Source organism: Dasypus novemcinctus, chromosome 4 (assembly GCF_030445035.2).
Source record: "Dasypus novemcinctus isolate mDasNov1 chromosome 4, mDasNov1.1.hap2, whole genome shotgun sequence".
NCBI lineage: Eukaryota > Metazoa > Chordata > Mammalia > Cingulata > Dasypodidae > Dasypus > Dasypus novemcinctus.
Window position 1 is genome coordinate 84,489,083 of NC_080676.1, and position 22,238 is coordinate 84,511,320.

General features: G+C 35.7%; 1 protein-coding gene across 3 annotated transcripts in view; it reads left to right on the forward strand.

Moving 5' to 3' along the window:
* Positions 1-22,238, forward strand: part of LSAMP (limbic system associated membrane protein) — a 1,652,779-nt gene that overhangs the window by 755,476 nt on the left and 875,065 nt on the right. For 2 of the 3 annotated variants that reach the window (XM_058295791.1, XM_058295790.2), the window contains exon 3: positions 5,396-5,437. In XM_058295791.1, the coding sequence (XP_058151774.1) occupies positions 5,407-5,437 (31 nt within the window). In that variant the 5' untranslated portion in view covers positions 5,396-5,406. Of the gene's footprint in view, positions 1-5,395; positions 5,438-22,238 lie in introns of those variants that run through there. The other variant, XM_071214778.1, reaches the window with a different exon arrangement.

A 22,238-nucleotide genomic window follows, 5' to 3' on the forward strand; every position in this document is an offset into this window, starting at 1 on the left:
TATATCATATGACTGTCTTCTCACCTTCATGGTGTCTGATGAGAAATCCGCACTTAGTCTTACTGGACATCCCTTGCATTAGATGAATCCCTTTTCTCTTGCTGCTTTCAGAATTCTCTCTTTTATCTTTGGCATTTGATATTCTGAATAGTATGTATCTCAGAGTAGGTCTCTTTGGATTTATTCTGTTTGGATTACTTTGCCTTTCTTGGATAAGTGTATTAATGTCTTTTGTAAGAGTGGGAAATTTTCACCCATTATCTCCTAAATATTCTTTCTGCCCCTTTCCTTTTCTTTGCTCCTTCTGGAACTCCCATGAATCTATGTTGGTGTACTTCATGCTATCATTCAGTTCCTTGAACCCCTGCTTAATTTTTTCCCATTCTTTTCTGTATTCGTCTCTCTTTTCAGTTTCAGCTGCTCTGTCCTTTAATCTTCTGATTCTTTCTCCTGCCACTTTAAATCTGTTGTCATATGCCTCTAATATATTTTTAATCTCATTCGTTGTGCTTTTCATTCCCATAAGCTCTGTTATTCTCTATTCAAGCTTTCAAATGCTTCTTCTTTGTGCTCATTCATTGTTTCCTTAATAAACTATCTATTCATCCATATTTTCCTTCAACTCCTTGAATTGATTTATGAGATTTGTTTGAGCATCATTGATTGTCTCAAATTCTATGTCTCACCCTGCCTTTTGATTTGTTCCTTCAACTGGGCCATATCTTCCTGTTTTTCAGTATGACTTGTAGTAATTTTTTGCTGCTGTCTAGGCATCTGATTATGATGATGACTTTGCTCTGATGATTGGTTTCTCTTTTTTGCCTAGGGCTTTATTGTAGCTTGGCTTTGTATTATAGCATTATAGCTCTTCTTTGATTCTTGGTTCAACATATTCTAACTCTATAAAATTGACCCTGTTTAACTGAACAAAACTGGGCCAGGGGCCCACTAAAGTAGCACAGACCAATTTCTAAGGGCCTTGGGGAAGGAATAGTAAAGAAGGCAAAAATCCTCTTTTTTTGTTTTTTTTTTTTTAATTCACTGAGGTGCACATTCCTGACCTACCAGAAGATGGCATTCTTCAACAAACATCTCTGCTCAAACCCTACCAGAGGAGGTGTTCCCTGTAATACTGACAGGACCAGCAGTAGTGAAGCAATATCCAAAGCCTTGGAAAGATTCTCCTCCAGGAGGGCTATTCAGAAACAAACCCTGCACTTCAAACTTGCAGATCCGTGGTCCCATGGTCACTCTCCTCCCTCGGCACATCCTGCCTTTCCTGTGGAGGAAAGAGATATCTCCTCCCCTCTATCTCAGCAACAGCCACTCCTGGGCAGTAGGATAGTCTTTGAGAAGGCAGGCTATCCTTAGTTCTTTACCACCTCCTGGGAGAAAGAAGAAAATTGTATAGGTGCATCTGTCTGCGAAGGGTGGAAGCCATGGGATTCAGCAGACCAAAATCACCAGCCAAAAGCTGGATCAGCAGTGGGCTGTGTCCCTCCCTTTCCCCTTTCCTGGGAAAGTGCTTCCTTTTGGTCCTCTTAGTCCATAGCAGCCCCCCAGGAACTGGAGGACCTGAAGCTGTCTACTCTGAGAGTAAGGGTTGGTGCAAGCAGCGGCAGCTGCCTGAAATACAGATCCTCACCACAGAGTGTCTTTATAATTGCCCCTCTAACTTCTAGGTACTACCAAGTCCTTCCCTGGTCTCCTGAGTCCTAGAACAGTTATTCTAGGAAATTTCTGCCTGTCTTCTAGCTATTTTTCTGGTAGAGAAGTGTACCCTTTAATGCTCTAATCCTCCATCTTTCTGGAACTAAAATTCATTTGCTATAGGAAAATGCATGATATAAAAAGCATTCCAATTCCCATAGAGCACTAGAAAACTGCAAATTAAAAGCATATCCAAATGTACCAGTCATTTTGATTGTGGACTGACATGAAGCAGGTAGAAACATCACACTCACAGTTTGAATTTAAGAATTGCTCTTAAGTAAATGAAGAGTTTGTCTAATAGCAGCTGCAAAGCTCTCCTACCCTTTCTGATGCTTTCCAGGTCTGTGTTGATTCCTATGTCAGTCTTTCACTGCCCTGAGTGAGTATTAAGAAGTATAAGAAAAGTCAGCAGCTTTCATTTCACCAGACACCACATTTAGTAGGAAAGTGAAGTAGTAAAAACTATGTCTGTATGTAATTTCTAACATTCTATCTAAGCATGCAACATTGGTTGCATTAATATTTACTTTACTTCAAAAGTACCTCTTTGTGATTTTATTTATTAATTTTTATATACAAACCGTCTATACCCACCAAGCTAACCCTCTTTGGATGTCCATATATATGTGTGTGTGTGTGTATATATATGTGTGTGTGTGTGTGTGTGTGTGTGTGTGTGTGTGTATATATATATATATTTTTTTTTTTTTTTTTACTTTGGATATATTGTGAAGTTTCCTCTGGATACTCAGTCAGCCCAGGCTGCTAATGAATTCACAACATAGAAGGGAGAAAAGAGGAAATAGACTTGGGTTTTGAGTGCCATTAATATTCAGTCTAAAGCTTTCACAGTGGGGACCACTGGCCAACATGACAGGCAGATGCGTGGGCAGCTACAAATTCAGGAAGGGAGGGTGCTACCCAAGTCTCTACCTCCATTTGCATTTCTTCTCTGTACTTCAGGCCTTGCAAAAGGAAAATGATAAGTTCCTCTAGGCTTTATTTTCTTATTCTTCTTTTCTGTTTAGTTGTTCATTTATACAGACATGGGAATGGATGTCTTTCTGTCTTTTGAAAATCTCACATCTTCTCATCAGGGTTACTAGCATAGCAAGTACAAAATGCAAAAAAGGTACCACAAGTACTAAAAGAAAGGAAATTAGCACCATATGTAAAAGGTAGTTAAGTGTGACAGATATATATTCCTTCTGTTTATTCTAACATTGAAGGAAGTCACACCTGAATAAATAGAACTTTCTGTAATATTGCGAACATTGTGAAATCCAAACTACAGATTTGCAAGAGGGCATATTTCGAGTAATCTATAATTCAGTGTACTGAACATAAGCCACATTGCTATGACCATGTTTGAAAAATCATGTATATCTTTTTAAAAACCAGTTAATATACTTAATTCCTTAATATAACTATATTCTTTGGCTTTCCAAATTTTTCCTAACTAAATTTTTTCTTTTTAAAGTTGCCATGTGTTTCAAAGTAGCTTCCTTAGATCAAGTAGTGAATTTGGATTAGGACATGTCAAAGTCAAATTTACTGACATTTACAATAAAAAAAGATTGGCACACGAGCATGTAAAACTACTGAAATAAGCTGGTTTTACATGCATTTTCTAACCTGTATATTTTATACAAAGGGCACAGAAATGGAAAGGATGAGTATATTACCTAGAAATAGACCTGATGATGGAAGGTCATAGTTCAGTGTCTCTCAAACCAGGGACCAGATTTGTGATTTCAGAGAAGTTCCTTGACTTTTCTGAGTTTCCATGCTTGTGAAATAAAGATCTAATAACTATGCAGACACTGTTACTCAAATATTGACAGAAAATTGTTAAGAAACCCTCTAAATTATTGCTCCAAATATTTAATAGCACCACCCTTAATGACTTTCCTACAAGTCTGTGAGTTTCTTGAAGGCAAATTGCCATGGCTAGGTTAGTGATTGGCATGTAGCACACACTCAGTAAGGACTGTTAAATCAATTAATGTAATCTCTTTAGCTTTGGAGTCATACCTCCCTAAGATTAGAAACTGGTTATGCCACATATGATGACCTTAAGCAAGTTACTCAAAGTCATTGTGCATTAGTTTTAGCATCTGACCAAAAAATAGGAGAAACTAACAAACAAACAAACAAAAAACACTATTATATTGTGAACTTTACATAAAATAATCTATACTAAAAGTCCTGGCACATTTTCAGGGCTCGAAACATGTAACTTCTTCACACTTCCCCCTTAACATGTATATGGTAGAAATTGAAACTCAAGTCTAAATAAGAGAAACTAGCTAATATATGGCTCTCAAATCTTTCCAGCAGACTTTCTTTCCTTTGGTGTATGTGGAGAGACTTTAGCTGAAATCAGTAAAAGTTAATAGGCAGAGAAGAGAGAGGAGGAAAAATGCTGACTTGACATTTGGAAATTCCGTAGGATTGTGGAAGAAGCTCGCTTTAATGCCAGCCATAAGCAAAGTGGATGGCAGTGGCAGGCTAAGTTGAGAAGCACATGATGTTTATCTTGCCACTATTTTTATTCTTCTTGCATGATCAATTCCTTAACTTTATTGGATCAGTCCTCGACTTCTCTAAGAAACCACAAGGTTCCAGTATCCCCTGTTGTGACATCCTGTGGCATCCTTTCCTTTTTCCTATTTCTTTTTAAAACCTCATTTTAAATTATTCAGTATGCTCAAGCCTCTGCTTTTCCTTTGATGATCTGTTAAATTGTTTCTTCTAGGGAAGTTTTTCAGCAAATGACCATTTAATCAAACAAAGGTGTTTTTTAATTTTTTGGCTGGTGCTACTTAGGGTATATAAAATCTCAGACTTTGTGTTTAATTGTGCTGACACTGTTGACTCCAACAGTGCTCATTGGTGGGAACTGTTTTGAACATAGGTCTTTTGAGGAATTTAACAATTCTAGGAGTAGACTTTCTCATTCATAATGAAAATAGCTTCATTCCCTTTTGCTAGTCATTAAAGCAATCCACATATATCCTATATCAATATGGATATATGAAGGAAAAGAGGGGGAAAATCACACATAAGAACTCTATCCAGAGAGATCCAGTCTTAGCCTTTTGAGATATATGTATATATACTCACATATATATATAATATTATTTTCTATTCTATTAAAAAAACTGAATCATATGATACAGGATTTTTACTGTCTCCTTTTTCAGCAAACAGTATATTAGAGAGAGATTTTCTTGTCAATAAAGACTGACCTACAAGATCATTTTTAATGGCTGCATAGATTTCCATTGTATGCTAATATACTTTGTTTAACCACTATTTTTTTTATTCAGAGCTATATATTTATATTAACTTATGATCAATGTTAAAACAGAACATATCTTGTGAACAGTGAAATTAGAATGTTGATTACATTTGTAAATGATGTAAAGTACATGCTTTATTCACTGGTATGTATTAATGAGCATTTTGGTTCTTTTCAGTTTTTTATGTGTGTAAACAGTACTCATGGAGCTTCTTAAAGATACAACTTTGATGTTAATCTGACTGCATTCTGATTTACAATTTCAGATTATATTCTTAGTTGAATTGTTATGTCTAAGAGAGTATATATATTTAGAATTATGATTCATTTTATTAGACTGCCCTTTCAAATGTTTGAGTCATTTTTCCTTTCCTCTAGGAGAATGCTTAATGGATCCAGTCGCTGATATATATACACTAGGTAAGAACCAAACCCCCTTTGGTATTTGTAAAATGCTTTCATATTCATTGCTCCATTTGACTTCTATAACTATCCTGTGTGGTAGGCAGGGGAGCTATAATATACAGTTTTTACAGTTGAGTAAACTGAGGCAAGCTAGTATGTTCACTTCCTTTGTAGTCCAACAAGTACTGTTTCCAGTTTGCCTCCAAAAGAGGATAATATTTTAATATATTTATAGTTCAGATATATTATTTTTTAAAATGTCATCTCTGCTAAAAGAAAAAAAGCAGGTTCCAATTGACTTTTCATTTGCATATCATTCGTATTTAGTTCATTGGAATGCAATGTATACTGAAACTTTTAGCCCTTTTGTAGGAAAAGCCACCTGTTTTTTGGTAAAAATAGCTTTCAAATCTCTAAAGTTGGCACTGATAAGATACTTTATTATGGGGGAAGATGAGCTGAACCATGCAATGCCGCTCTGCCTAAAAAAGTCACCATCTTCCCCAAGGATTTTCCTATGAATAAAGCTGCCATTAATTTCTCTCTTAAAACCCTGGTCTGAACTTACATTTTTAAAAATAAAAGTTCATCTCATTCTTTTATAACATCACTGAGAAAAGTATGGAATATTTAAGCAATATATTATTAAGTAGAAGAAATAGAGGTACATAATTTGTTGTTGTGTTGTTTTAGACATCTGTGAATATAATGTAAACCACGGATTTTCTTACTGATTAAACTAACACATAAAACTTACATAAAAAGTTAAGTATTTTAATTAATTAAATTCATGAATTCCCTGGAGTCTGTATATGGTCCACAAATATTAATCTTTGAGTCTTAAAATCACTGCTGTAAAAATCTGCTTTGAAAACCGTGTATTACTTATTTGGGTTGCTGTGATTTCTTAAAAATAATGTTGTCTTTTCTTGAGTTTTCTCTGTCTTGGGAGCTAACACCCAACACTAAATTCTTATACCCCTAGACTCTATAAATTATAGATCAAGAGAGGCCAACACTTATTATTACCTGAATCCAGGTCCACCCTAACAGTTGACAGTTTCTTCTCTGACCTTATCAGTCAGTGCCCTGATTCGTGTTCCACAGACATCAGAAAATTAGCCCTGTTTCCAAATAATACAACCATCACAATATAGACACCACAAAAAGACATAAACCCATACAATTCTTCTATGGGGAGGCTCTTCTATCTGTTTTCTGTTTCCCTCATACCTTTTCTAATGTTTGATGTTATTTCCTCCTTATTTGTGGAAAGAAAGAATTTAAAGTACTGTATTATTTTGTGTATTTTGTGTTCTAAATGATTCTATTACTTTAAAAAATCTCTCTCTGTATCTTAAAACAGTTGCTAGGAGACACTGGCTAAGCAACTATAAATCAGTAAACCTGTGTTCTTATGTTCCCTGGAAGTAGAAGGAAAGTGTGTCCTTGTGCAACAGAGAATATACTAGAGAGAGTCCAACAAACTAACTCAAAGACAAGATCTCCTAGTTCTTAGGAGAGGATGAGAAAGAATGAGGGAACAGAATGCCAAAGATGATTTTCTGAAGAAACAAGTGCAATGAGATAAAACACTGAAATCCTATGTAGTACTTAACGTGAGAGTTGAAATAAAAGAGAAGGCTTTCTCTAAAACCTTGTAAAAATTGTCACAAGAGTGAGGCTTTTGGTTTAGTATTTTACCAACATGCTTTGCAGCCCAGGCTACAGTGATATCTCACTTGGTAATTTAATTAGAACAGTTTTTCTCAATATCTCCATATTTAGGTCCAATGAAAGTTTCTTCATGTTTTCTCACCCATCCCCCATCCCCTCAAAAATAAACCAGTTGTTTAGTGAGGTTTTGGGTATAGGTTCCCTTTTCAGTCTTCCATAATTCCAGGGCAAAGCTAAAGTCGGGGGTTGCCTATTCTGTGTGATATGAGGAAAAATAAAAGTCCTTTACTGCTCCTGATTTGTTCTTATTCACTCATCTCGTCTATTCCTGGATTTTATCAATTATAGATTCCTTTCCTTGGCTGTTAAAAGACTATGACATGTTAAGCACAACTTACTTGAAAAGAAGGAAAGAAAGAAGGATGAAAGGAAGGGAGAGTGGGAGGAAGGAAGGGAAGAAGGAAGGAAGCATGGGAGGGAGGGATGGAGGGAGAGAGGAAAGCAAGCAAGCCACAGGGAAGATATAATGCTTCAGTCTTATCAGCAAACACTGTATAGACATTAGTTGTTGTGATCTGAGCAGGAGCCTGAGCCAAGGGATGCATAGAGGAGGGTTGAGACCTTGAAAAGTGGAACAGGGTACTTACTTAAGCAATTTCATCAGAGGTCAATCAGGCCAGACCTCTAAGGATCATATGACTTTGAAAGGCAAAAAAGCAAAATGAAAATATCCAACTTCGGAGGCCAATTTGGGCTGTTCACTCATTCCAGGATAGAATTAGTGTTCTGTAGCTCTGGTCTCCACAGGCACATTCCACCTCAGTGACCCCCTTACTAGTGCTTTTAAAACTCTGCTTTTCAGTACGTTAGGCCATGTATAGCATCTTTTTAAAAACTGCACCATAGAAAACCCCATTGCCATACAAATAGCAATGACTGAAGCCCTTTTTCATGATCACCTACATAGAAACGGTACTGTTTTTCTTTCATATACTTTTTTTTTCTTTATTAGAGAAGTCATAGGTTTATGGAACAATCACTTTTGTATGCTATTAGTGTCAGTTCATAAAAGCCTCCATGGGTTTGCTGACTCCCATTGACCTCAGCATCCAGACTTTTCTTTACCCAAACCCCAGGAAATCTCCATATTGTTCTCTCAGCTAGGTAGCAAGGTATGGTGGTAAGTGCTATAGCCTTGAGAAAGAGCTGAATTCTAGCCCTGACCGTGCACTAATGTTTGAACTTTAGTGGGTCACCTCCCTTAAGTGGGATTTAGTTACTCCATTTGTACAAGGAGGATTCATTCATTCTTACCAAGAAGGAGCTTACTAAGATCCCACTGTGTGTCAGTCAGTGTTTGTCTAAATAATTCTTTCCTCCCTTTCTGATCTATTACCCCTTGGCTTTGTTTTGTGTGTGTATGTACATGGGTTTTTGTTGTTGTTTTGCATTTTTATTTTTTTAGGAGGTATCAGGGATTGAACCCAGGATCTCGTACATGGGAAGCAAGCACTCAACCACTGAGCTACATCCCCTCCCCCAGGGCTTTATTTTGATGAGCCCAAGGGCTTGTCACTGAGTCTCATTTGCTGCTGATTATGACGTGGCTGTGTATCCAACCGAAAGATTCTTGGTTTCCCCATGAGCATAACTGGCTCTGTAGCTAATCCCTTCAGAGATTGGATGTTTTCTATGTGATTCTTGGTTCCCCCATGATCATTACTACCTTGCTCCTATCTCTTATTCCCTGCTTCTAAGCGCTATTGGAATCTCTATTTCTTGGTGTCCTTTCTCTGTTTAAACAGACATTTTGGACCTTGTGATCTGTGATCTTGTGGTCTGCATGCTGTTTCCCCTGTAGTTTGTTCAGAGTCTTGAGCCCAGAATGACCACCCTTCCACTAATCCATTCAGCCTCACTCACAGATAGCCTCCATTAGGAATATTTGGTGCTAGCCTTCTCTCAACAGAATGATTCTTCCACATTCTAATTCTATTTCTGACAGAACTCTGATTCAATGCACCAATCCCCAAAAATGGAATATGTTTATGGAAAATCTTCAGGCAAATACGACATATTTGGATTAGTTTGTTTTTGCTGCTTATCTAAATATAAATGCCAATAAGTTCGTACCCTTCTCTATTTGATAATGAACAAAAGGGAACTAAGCACTGCATTTCTGTTGTTCTTTATTTTTGAATCTGTGTCAAATATCTGTCTGTGCCTTGCCCTCTCGTTTTCCAAGCCTTGCCTGTCTTTGGAGCTTTGGTTTTAGAAACATGCACACATATATGCAATTAAATGCAGGCTTTGACTTTTCACCTGGGAAATGGGAAGGATAAGGTGAGCTAAGCTTTTAATTACAAGTACCCATTCTGGGAGGCAGGGAGTTTGAGCTTCCGACAGCTACTGCTGCTCAGCCTAATCCCATCTTTCAGGGAAGTAAAAGAAAAAGCCCACATGTATCTATCTGCAAAAATGTTGACTTAATATATTTGATATTTTTTGTTTTATATTTGCCAAAGATGACTATGCTGTAAAAGCAGAAAAAATTGACTGTTTTTGTTAATGTGAAGGCTTAATGTGCCTGTGATTCTTTTATTCCTCTTAAGTTATTGCCTTATTCTATATCTGTTTTGTTAAAAGTTGTCTCTTGATACACAGAAATGCTAGTATTCTACTCTTTTATAACTGCTTTCATCCAGAATCCTAAATCTCTTTACAAATACTAATTATTATGTCTAATGTCACTGGAAACTGTTAAATATGCTTCAAGAGGTTAAACACTTTTAAATTCCGATTTACAAATTACAAACTAGAACGTGGAAAAGCTAAGCAGCATTTGGGGATTTAAATATGGTTTTGGTTGAAACAACTGAAAATGACAGCCGTCAACTCAGTCCCATAGCCCTTGAACTCGTCTGATATACTACTCTTCTTGAATTATTATACATTTAGTAAGGCAAGTTGCCACTGTGAATTCATTCAATGAAGATCTTTTATCCTTCAAATAATACATATCACCTAAACATATCATTGTACAGTGCTACAGTGGTGGTGTCTTTCTGGGTCAAACTACAATATTTCTTGCTTATGGAAGTCATTCTTTGGAATGAGTTATTCAGTTCACTTCTTCCACCCTGGAAGGCTCCTCTGTAATTGGCAGCTCTAATTTTGATGTTGTCTCCTCTGAAGGGTTTGAAGACCATATAAAAAAATATATAGACCAATGCACTGAACATCTAGTGATCTTTGAAAAAGCAGTTCCTACTGAGGGTAAATTTTTGGTCTGGTGAGTTATTAGTAGGATTCGTAGAATAGGTAGCTAACAAGTACCCGACTGAACTCACCGGCAGTTTTTCTCTGAGCTTGATGAGTCTTGAAGGACCCTCCCAAGCTGGCCTTGTAGATTCTGATACCACTTCATAGCTGCAGGTCCACATGAGAAAAGGTCCATATCTAGAATCAATCAGCTTTCTGAGTGGTAAATAGAGTGGAATTACACCTTGTTTGGAACTAAGCTTTGAACCAGAATGAATTTTGAACCTTATGCCACATCCCGGGTTATTATCTATTATCGCACACAGAATAACCTCTCCATCTTGTCACTGTACATGCAGTATCTTCTCTGATTTTTCTCATCACTGCAGTTCATTTATCCTACCCACTACCACCGTCATCTATCCTATGACTGGGTTTTGTTAACAGGAATTTAACATCTGCTAAATTCCTCAGATCTCTACAAATTAATAGCATGTCTGGCTGTTGACATCATTGGACTTTGGAATCAGTCAGACTCAGCTTCATATCTCTTCTCTTACTTCTGGTTGAGTGACCTTGGGTACGTTGTTTAACCTCTCTGAGTCTTCCTTTCATTGACCTTAAAAGCTAATATTAGTAACTGCAACATAAGGGGTTTCTGTGAAAACCAAAAGCAATGGTATATGTAAAGTGCTTGGCATATAGCAAGCTATTGTTTGATTAGATTAATGAATATGCAAAAGACCTAATATGATATGATATTTTGACATGGCTGAGCACTCAGTACGTTAGAGCCATTACTAATATTTGCTTCATTTGAGCCTTTTCTTCTCCCCTCACTCCCTTCTTCTATCTTGTCCTTCTGTTTCTAGGTTCTATGGGAGCTAAGTGTATATAATGGAATCTCTATTCTCAAATAGCTGTTGGGGATGGGAGAAAGAGCGATGGAGGAGGATTGTTGGGGGTGGGAAGAAGACATTATAAACAAAGTACTATTGGAATTCTGAGTAGGAAGAGATTGATTCTGACTTGGGATGGGTTTGTCAAAGTAAGATTCACACAGGCAGTGACACCTGAGCTGAGTCTTGAATGACTAGAATGGATTGCTTAATGATAAAGAATAAAGAAATCAGAGGAAGACAAGAAATATGATCACAGTCTAATATATTTGACCTGCCATAGCTTGTCAAGTGGAAAGAGTAAAGTTAGACAAGTGGCAACTGTGTTCTGAGACTGGCTGTAAGAGAAGTTTTGGTTCAGAATAATTTGATTAAGTACTTTTTTACTGTTTTCTCTTGATTCTGAAAGAGACTCCAAAGTGAGCAAGCAGAGGACTGGCAGTTAAATTCTTATTGTTGTTGTTATTAAGGCATTTAAAAAATCTGTAATGAAATAGCTTTTCTCTCAAGAGTTACATTTTTTCTGACTCAGAGATAAGGTGGTTTGTAGTCTTGCATTGGAAGCACTCACTTTCACCCAACACATAAATCAATCCACATCTATTATAATATATTTGTTGAATCATAAATGGAAAATAACAATGAAAGAATAAACATTCCTGTCTTCAAATACTAATCGAGACTAACCAAAAGTTGTTTGGCCTTTTTGATGATATATAAAAATAGTCCCTCCTTGACAATAGTGTTGTTTTTGCTTACACACATATCATTTCAAGGAGCATTATAGGGGGAAGCATATGTGCCTCAAGCAATTGTGCTCTTGTCTACCATATCAGAGGTCGAGGTTTCAATTCCCAGGACCTCCTGGTAAAGGCAAGTTGGCCCAAGCAGAGAGCTGGCACAGCAAGATGATGCAACAAAAAGAGACACAGAGGATAGATAGTAAGAGATGCAGCAGACCAGGTAGCTGAGGTGGCACAAAAGATTGAGCACCTGTCTCCTACTCCGGAAGGTCCCAGGATCTAGTGTCCAGTGCCTCCTAAAGAGAAGACAAGCAGACACAGAAGAATGCACAGCAAATGGACAGAGAGAGTAGACAACAAAGTGGGGGGTAGGGGGTGGGTAATCAATCAATCAGTCTTTTAAAAACAAAACAAAGAGCATTACAGGAACCAGAGCAGTTAGTGTTAGACTTTGAGGAGAGATTATCAATACTCCATTCCAGGAAAATCATTATGTTGATCACTTGTCTCTTGTCATTATATGTAAGTCCTATTGATCTTCTTGACTCAGTTACAGTTTGGACTTAGACTTGAGAAATCACTCCTTCTCTACTACTCTTCTTCTAGAATTCACATTGAATGGACTTTGTACTCTTGTCAAAAATCAACTGACCATAAATGTGTAGATTTATCCCTGGACTCACAATTCTATTTCATTGATCTATATGATTGTCTTCATGCCAGTACCACATTGTTTTAATTACTGTAACTTTGTAGTAAGTTTTGAAATCTGACAGTGTGAGCCAACTTTGTTTATCCTTTCACAATTATTTTAGGTTTTTGGGCCCCTTGTAATATGAATTTTACAATCAGCTTCTCCATTTTCACAGAAAAAAAGGCTGCTCATATTTTGATAGGGATTGCATTGAATACGTAGACCAACTTTAGGCAGCATTGACATCTTAACGGTATTCAATCTTCGAATCCGTGAGCACAGGATGTCTTTCTACTTATTTAGTCTTCTTTCATATCTTTCAGCAGTGGTTTATTATTTTCAGTATACAAGTTCTTCACCCTTGGTTAAACGTATTCCTAGGTATTTTATTCTTCTAAATAGCGTTGTAAATGGATTTTTAAAATTTACTTTTCAGGCTGTTCATTACTGGAATATAGAAACCCAACTGACTCCCTTCTGTGTGTTTATCTTTTATCTACAATTTTGCTGAATTCATTTATTAGTTCAAGTAGCTTTCTTGTGAATCCTTTGGGTTTTTTTTTTTTTTTAATATAAGATCATGTCATCTAAGAATATGGATGATTTGACTTCTTCCTGTCCAGTTCAGATGGCTTTTATTTCATTCTCTTGCCTAATTGTGCTTTCTAGAACTTTCAGTACAGTGTTGAATAACAGTGGTAACAATGGTTATCCTGGTTTTGTTCCTAATTTTTTCCTTCCTTCGCTACTCAGTATGATATTTGCTCTGGGTTTTCATAAATACCCTTTATCATGCTGAGAAATTTCCCTTCTATTCCTAGTTTTCTGAGTGTTGTTCTTTGTTTTTTTAATCATGAAAGGATGTTGGACTTTGTTAAATGCCTTTTTGGTAACAATTGTATCTATTGACATGGTAGTGTGGTTTTCTCCTTCATTCAATTAATGCGTATATTACATAAATCATTTTCTTAAATTAAACCATCCTCATATCCCTGGAATAAATATTGCTTGGTCATTGTGTATAATCCTTTTAATACACTGTAGGATTTGGTTTGTTTGTATTTTGTTGAGGATTTTTGCTTCTGTACTCTGAAGGATACTTGTCTTAATTTTTTTTTCCCCTTGTGCTATCTTTGTCTGACTTTGGTATCAGGGCAATGCTGGCCTTTTATAATGGTTTAGGCAGTGTTTCCTCCTCCTCTATTTTTCTGGAAGAGTTTGAGGAAGATTGATATTAAATCTTCCTTAAATGGCAACCTTGAAACCATCTGGCCCTGAATTTTTTTTTTTCGGAGAGAGGGGGAACCATTTAATTATTTACTTTTAAGACAGCATCCTAAGTAAGGATGATTTTAATCCTACATGACAGATCATCTTTCCCTTCAGTCTCTAAGAATATACATAACACTCTTTATAATGGTAAAATCAAATATAGTGGGACTGGACTCTGAGATCTTTGTGTTCTCTGCTAATATTTAAAGCCTCCCACAAGGGAATAAACTTTATACTCTTTCTCAACTCAGGTGTTTTTTATTAATATTTTCTATCCACCTGAAATAAGGAAACCATTTAAAAATATCTTAGCAAGAATAATTTTCCTCCATTATGAAGTGTTTCCATAATCAAGATGTCAAATGACAGCTGTTTATTGAGCATGTAATATATACCTAGGCATTGATTAAAATGCAGACTTGGTTTAACCAGTCACTTAAATTAGACCAAAAGGAATAACCAGAAAAAAGACTATTATTTTATGCAATATATAGAAGATAATTACAGAAGAGTAGAGCTCTGTTAGGTAATTTCTCTTTAAAGTAAAAATTATGGCCCTTTTAAAAATATATTTTTTAAAAAATGCTTAGATTACATAAAATGTTACATTAAAAAATATATAAGGGATTCCCATATACTCCACTCCCCACAGGCCCCACTTTTCCCCACATTAATAACTTCTTTCATTAGTGTGGTACATTCATTGCAAATGATGAACACGTTTTGGAAAATTGCCACACATCATGGATTATAGTTTACATTGTAGTTTGCACTCTCTCCCACTCCATTCTGTAGATTACAGGAGGTTATATAATGGCCTGTATCTGTCATTGCAATGTCATTCAGGTCAATTCCAAGTCCTGAAGATGCCCCCATTTTTCCCTCCCCCTGCCTTCAGCACCTCCAGTGGTCACTGTCTCTACATCAATGATATAATTTCTTCCATTGTTAGAATCACATTAAGTCTATAGTAGAACACCAGTAAGTCTACTCTAGTCTATATTTCCCAATTGTGAGGATTCTGGGATGGTGATGCCCACTCCACCACTAATTGAGAGGGGGGCTTTGATCCCACATGGCTGATGGATGGTATTCTCTTGCATCAGTTGTAGACTTTCTTGTTTCTTTGGTGTGGTGGTTGACCATCATCACCTTTTTGTCAGTTGTCCTGGATGAGTCCAATGAACTAGAGAGTAAGTGTTACAACTCCGCTGAGGCTCAGGGCCCAGTTTGCATATGGACTGTCCAGCAATTCAAGTCTCTTAGATATACACCTACCAGCTCCAGCATGAAATATAGATTCAAAGAAAAGGAAAAGAAGAAGCATGTGTAGAGAAGTCACACTAGGGAGCACAAACTCTAAAGCAGGGCCCACTGGCAAGGCACCAAACTCCAAATCTATCTGCCATGACCATAGGATTTGGGTGTCTCCAGAGCTCTCAGGAGCCCCACTATTTGGAGTAGTATGTACTTTGACTGTCTCTGAGATCTTGCTGAGACATGCATAAGCATTAACTCTCTAATGACCTCCCAACCAACTTTGAAGTCTCTTAGCCATATAACCTCATTGTCTTTACCTTTTCCCCCTTTTATTCAAGGTTTTTTTCCAGTTGCATCACCAACTGGTGCTTGGAAGTAATCCCTCAGTGCCAGGGAGGCTCATCCCTGGGAATCATGTCCCATGCTGGGAGGAAGGTAATGCGTTTATATGCTGCATGTGGCTTAGAGAGAGGCCACATTTGAGCAACATGGAGGCTCTTAGGAGGTAACTCTTAGTTACCTCACAATTTACTAGACTAAGTTGCAAATTCAAGAGCAAAAATAGCTCATAAACATCGTCATCAATATTAAGGGCCCATCAATGGACCATCCTTCTTCACTAGTCATTGCCCCTGTACTTGGGAGATTGTTGCTGTTCCATTAGAGAATATGTCAGAGCTCTCTAGGTTGAGAGTTCTATATTCTTTCAGTTTTTGTATGAATCTCTACCCACTGTGACAATGCCCCATAAACATATGAACATATTTATATGTCTTATACGTATGTGCAGGTGAACCTCCTCCCACGTATCCCCCTTAACTGACACCCCACATCAATACTTCTCCCTTACCATAGTTGTAACCCTTCTGTAATCCAAAACTTCTTTAGAAAAGGAAGCCAAGAATATTGCCAAATTTAATTAATAGGAAAATGAAATTATACTGATAGGTTTAAACATATGAAATAAAATAATAATTTAGGAAAACTAAAATAAAATGAAAACAATTGCAGTATTAAAAAATGAAAAACATTTTTAATTAAAATTTTTTGATGTTTTGTCTTTATCACTGTAATATCCATTGTCCTGTATATACAGAAGTATTTTCTTCTAGTTCTTCCCCAGTGTCTTACTTTTTTCCATGTGTCTTCAAAGAAGTGTTAGGTCACAGTAAAGTCACATACTTTATACAAGGGATTCCCATATACCCAACATCTTCCCCCCTTTTCCCCTTCCCTATTAATAACCTTTCTACATGTGGGTGGTACATTTGTTACAACTGATATACAAATATTAAAACATAGTTACTAACCATGGTCAATGGTTTAATTTAAAGTAAAAATTATGGCTCTTTTTAATGTTGTTAGGATTCTGACCTGATCACTCAGAAAGCATTAAGATTGTAAAATTTCAGAGCAATTATATCTCTGTGGCTTACACATTTTGGTACTGCAATCACACATACTTTTATCCTAAGAATTTCCTTTTTTTACTTTTTATTTTTTTAGTATCCTGAATGTGCAGGCTATTTCAACATAATTAGACCTTATCACCTTAACTTTTCATGATTCCCACTTTCTTCTTTAGATGGCTCCTCACTCTCTTACTCAGTATAATTTTATTTTCCCCTTGCCTAATCAAATGTTTTCTCTTTGTGCTTACTTAGATCTTCCCTGGTTAATTTCACCAAGGCTCTATCATTTGAATAAATCCATGAGATCAGAAGTTCTTGGTTCCAAATCTTTCACAGTTATTTTTTCTTCAGACTTGGGCTGTGCTTTTTAAATCTCTTCTAAATTAAAATTATCCTAAGTTGTAGATTTTATAAGAATTCTTCTGCTTCCTAAGTCCCTAAAATACCCTCTCTCCCAAGTCCATAAGACAAGTGTTATTTGCTGTCAGTTCATTGATTCTGGCTTGAGAGTTGGAAGAAACAAAAGCCACCTACCAGATGACATATTTGTTCTATCCTCTTTGTGAAAAAAGAAAACTCCTATGCCAGATTTCTTTTTTTACAGAAAACCATTCCTAAGAATAAAGTCTCATAAGTAGTATGAGCTTCTTGGAAGAATTATGCCATATCAGAAGATTCCAATGCATTTTTGAAGTTCTTGTAATATTTGTACTAGAACATTCTGTATCACATTTCAGAATGAAAAATAACTTGGTATTAAGGCTATGACTCTAGATAGAGTAAATTAGTTATAAAAATATCAAAGTCACCTCAAGAAAAAGTGGTCATACCTTTAAGGATATCCCATGGGTAGGATCACAGGGATAGACTTGTTTATGCATTTATCAAATGAAATAATGTAAGTAGAGACCAGAACAGCATATAGAGGGCACTCTGTAAATATTTGTCTCCTTTCTCTTTTTATGTTAGTGTTTTCTACATTCTCAATCTCTTTTCTGTGTGTATACATATATATGCATACATACTTAAAGCTACCTAAATGCTTGTGTATAAAGTATCTTGATGATTTTTCTTTAAAATCTGAAAACATCTAAATGTCCTATCCTGTACATGGTATATGATATGGTTTCATGAATTTCAAACTTAGAGGTAAAGATCAATAGATTATGACCTAGATAGCACAATGAAATATATAATGCAGAACAGTAAGTCTCATATATTCATGTCCTGTTCTTCACAGTAATTTCCAGAAACAAGTCTGACTTCAGAAGCTAATAGACATATATCTTTCTTCTACATGATGTTTTTTTTTTTTTTTTTTGGCTTTAGAGTAAAGGACAACTGTAGATAGAGCTTATATTAATATAACACTTGGCTAATCACCCAACCTACTTTTTTGGTAAACATCCTTCTAATTTTAATCTATTCAAAATTGTGTTTCAAGCTACTTCTTGGCTTCTAAGGTACCCAGAGAGTTTCTAACTCAATCCTTAAAACTTCTTCCTCTGTGCTAGCTTTTATTTTTAGTTGATGAATAAATGAGAAAAATATGAAAAACTATATTTGTTTAGGTGTTTTCAAACATTTTTATAAACTGTTTTTGTAATATCCTTTATCTTCTTCCTCAAATTCCAGTTTCATTTCTTTATATAGCTATCATCTTCCTAAGAGCCTTGCTTGTATTTTAATCTCAGCTTTGCCCAATTATTTTGCCCATGATAAAGTAGAATTGAGGTGAGAGGAACATATCCTTCCTAAACTCTCAAAGAAAAAAATGACTTAGCTACTCTCTAACAGCCATAATTTAATTTGGATAACTGAAATAGTGCATAATTATTTATAAAGTAAAGCTATAAATAGACTTAAATGTATTTTCTTTTCATATGTAAATGTTTTATTCCACTGAAATTGACATTATTATACTGCCATTTTATAAACACAAATAAAATTCAGGTGGTTTAAAAATTAAAACACCCTCTCTCAGTAGCCCCACATGCTTTACTCTATCCTCACTCATTGTGACACAATTAGCAGGTCTTTCAATATCTTTGAATGCACACTCTTATACAAGACTATTATGAAGTAACATATTTCTCCAAGTAGAAAAGTTACAAATGTACATTAGTTTAACATTCAAACTTTTAGTCTATGACTACTACCTTGCCTACAAACTTTTGCAAAGCTCTAGCTGCCCCGTTATTAACTTAACAATTTCATAGGTGCTTATATTTTCCTTTGTTCTTTATGCTTCTTGGTCATTCATTCTATTTTTTTCTGGTTTCATGATATGTTTAAAGTTTAAGGTAATTATCCTTGTATTGAAACAATATTTACTCAATTAGTGTTTATCAAGAGATTATCATATACAATCATTGTTCTAGGTATTGTGATTAAAGATGTATAAAAGAAAAGTCCCCGTCATATTAGGAACTTTTTCCACTTGTGGAGATATTTAATAAAAGATAAACAGACAAATTTTATCAAAAGTTGGATGGTATTAACGGCTAAGGAGAAAAACAAAGCTATTAAGCTGTTAAGTCTAGACATGTGTGTGTGTATATGTGCATGCTTGTGTCTGTGTGTTTCTGTGTGTGAAGTTATTTTTTTAAAAGGGTTGGCAGGAAAAGATTCATTGTAAGATGATATTTGCACAGACACTAAAAAAAGTAGAGGAATAAATTATGAAACTCTGGAGAAGGACTTTCAAAGGAAAGAGAAGAGCAGATACTAAGACCCTTGGGGGTTGCTTCTTGGTGTGTTTAGGGAACACCAAGGAGGCCAGTGTGGTTCAAATAGAATGCAAGAAGTGTGTGGTAAGAGATGTGATCTGAAAGTAACAGGGTGAAGATGGGGGTAGGGAGGTCATGTTAGGGTCTTGAAGGTCATTGTAAGAATTTTGGTTTCCTTAAAAGAGTGACAGGCTTTGTATATATATTATATATATAATTTATGAACAATAAAGTGTGCAAGCCTTAAATATTCAGGTCTATGAGTCTTGGCCATTGTACATATCCATGTAACTACCACCCAGACATGATACAGAACACTTTATCACACAAGAAAATTCCTTTGTGCTGTTTCCTTTCAATCCTCCCTTTGTTCTGTTCTTGAACTTCATATGAATGAAATCAAACAGTATGTACTCTTTTGTGTTGGGTATCCTTTACTCAACATGATACCTGTGAGATTAGTCTTGGTTGTTATATGAATTAATAGTTTGTATATTTTTTGCTGTGTAGTATTCTAATTTTTGTTGATATTGTTTATATATCCATTTCCCTTGGATATATTGATGGATATTTGAATTATTTCCAGTTTGGGACTCTTATGAATAAGGATGCTATGTCCATTCTTGTACAGGTTTTTTTGAGGACATAGATATTTATTTCATTTGAGTAAATACATAGCTGTGGTGCTAGGTCACACAATAGATGTATATTTAACTTTATAAGAGATTAGCAAACAGTTCTCTTAAGAGAGAATTCTGTTTTCTCCACACTAGTGTTGTCCTTCTTCATATTAGCCAAGTCAGTGGGTGTGGAATGGTCCATTTTGGTTGTTTTATTTTGTAATGCTTTGATGACTAATGATGAGCACCTTTCATTGGCCATTGCTATATCTTCCTCTGTTGCATGTCTGTTCAACTGGTTTGTCCATTTTGTAAACGAGTTATCTTTTTATGACTGATTTGTAAAAGTACTTTATATATTCTCATAAAAAGTGCTATATCATATATAATTGCAAGAAATTTTCCCAATTTGTGGCTTTCCTATTTCATTTTCTTGATAGAGTCCTTGGAGAAGCAGACTATTTTAATTTTGATGAAGTCCAACTTATTTTTGTTATTTTAATGTTAGTGTTTTTGTGTCATGTTTAATAGATTTTTGAGTACCCCAAGATTAAAAAGATATACCTCTCTATTTTATTCTAGAAGCTTTATAATATTAGCATTTATATTTAGCTTATGACCCATCTCAAATTAATTATTGTGTATTGAGTGAGGTAGGCATTGAATTTTTATGTTTCTTTTCCATATAGATATCCATATGTTAAAAGTACATTCTTTTACCCATTGTATTGGCTCTATGGCTTGGTTGCACATCCATTAACCTTATATGTCTTATATTTAAAAATGATTGCTGGTTCCTTTGGTGACAATATGCCATAGGAGGTAGTGCAAGGGAAGAAGCAGAGATAACTTACGAGGCTATTGAAATAATCTAAGTGATACATAATGCTGGCTTAAACCAGTGGCAGTAGTTAGGGTAGGGAGAACTAGTTTAATTCTGGTCATATTTTGAAGTTAAAAAAAGAAAATATCCTAATAGATTGGATGTGGTTGTTTAGGAAAGGAGGGACATCAGGATGACTCCAAGTTTTCTGGTTTGAATAGATAGTAGAAAGATGGAGTGATGGAGATGCTATTTACTGAGATGAGAAAGACTGTGGACAAATAGCTTCAAAGGGAAACATTTGGATATCTCTCTCTCTCTTTCTATCTATCTCTCTATCATTTCTCTCAAATGCCATGGAGGTGTTCACATATATAAGTCATAGTCTCAAGCATTCTTTCTTTCTTTTTTTTTGTAAACCATTTGTGATTTGGCTTTAGGTAATTCAATTTACATTTCTCATTGATCTTTTTGGAAACAGATTCATATATCCTACTGTCTACTAGACAGTTCTATCCAGAATGTACCCAAGTACCTTAAAAGCATTATGTCTAGCCTTAACAATTTACTCCCAATCCTCTTTTTTTCTCTCCCCAGTCCATTTAATGGCATGATAATGTTGCTAGTCAAACAAAGCCTGGGAAGGCATCCCAGGTGCTTCTCACTCTCTTACTATTATAGCTAAATCTTATTCACCAAGTCCTGGCAAACTATATATTTAAAATACATACAAAGTTGAACTTTCATTTATAACTCCTTTAGGGATCTTTCCTAAGAATCTTTGAGACCGTATTCATAAAAATCCTTACCAATTCCAACTCTGTGTTTTCACTTCCTGAGATATCTGGCACCATTGAAAAGTAATGTAACAGATGTTGAACCAGATTGCCTGGGTTTGAATCCTCACTCCACCCCTTCCTAGCTCTATGACTCAGATAAATGAGTAAACCTCTCTGTAAACAGAGGATATAATTAGCAATGCTCTCATAGGATTGGTAGATACATTAAATTAGGTAATAAGTATAAAGTGCTTTGTACCTGGCATATAATGCTCAATAGATATTAGCTCTTAGCTCTTCTTTTTATTATTTCTTTCCTGAGCTTCTCTGTAGATTCAGCCTTTATCATATTCCACTTGGATCATTCATTTCACTGCATTTCATTGGCTTCCTAAGTGGTATCCCTGTCACCAGGAGGCAAACTCTTTTTTTTTTTAGATACTAGGGCCAGAAATTGAACCCAGGTCCTCATATGTGTTATGCCAGCACTTAACCCACTTGAGAAACACCAGCTCCCTGCCAATTTTTTGTTGTTTTTGTTTTGTTTTTATTTTTTTAAACATATTTTTATTTATTTTTAAAAGATAGTTACATAAACTGTTACATTAAAAAATTATAAGGAATTCTCATATGCCTTACTCCCCCTA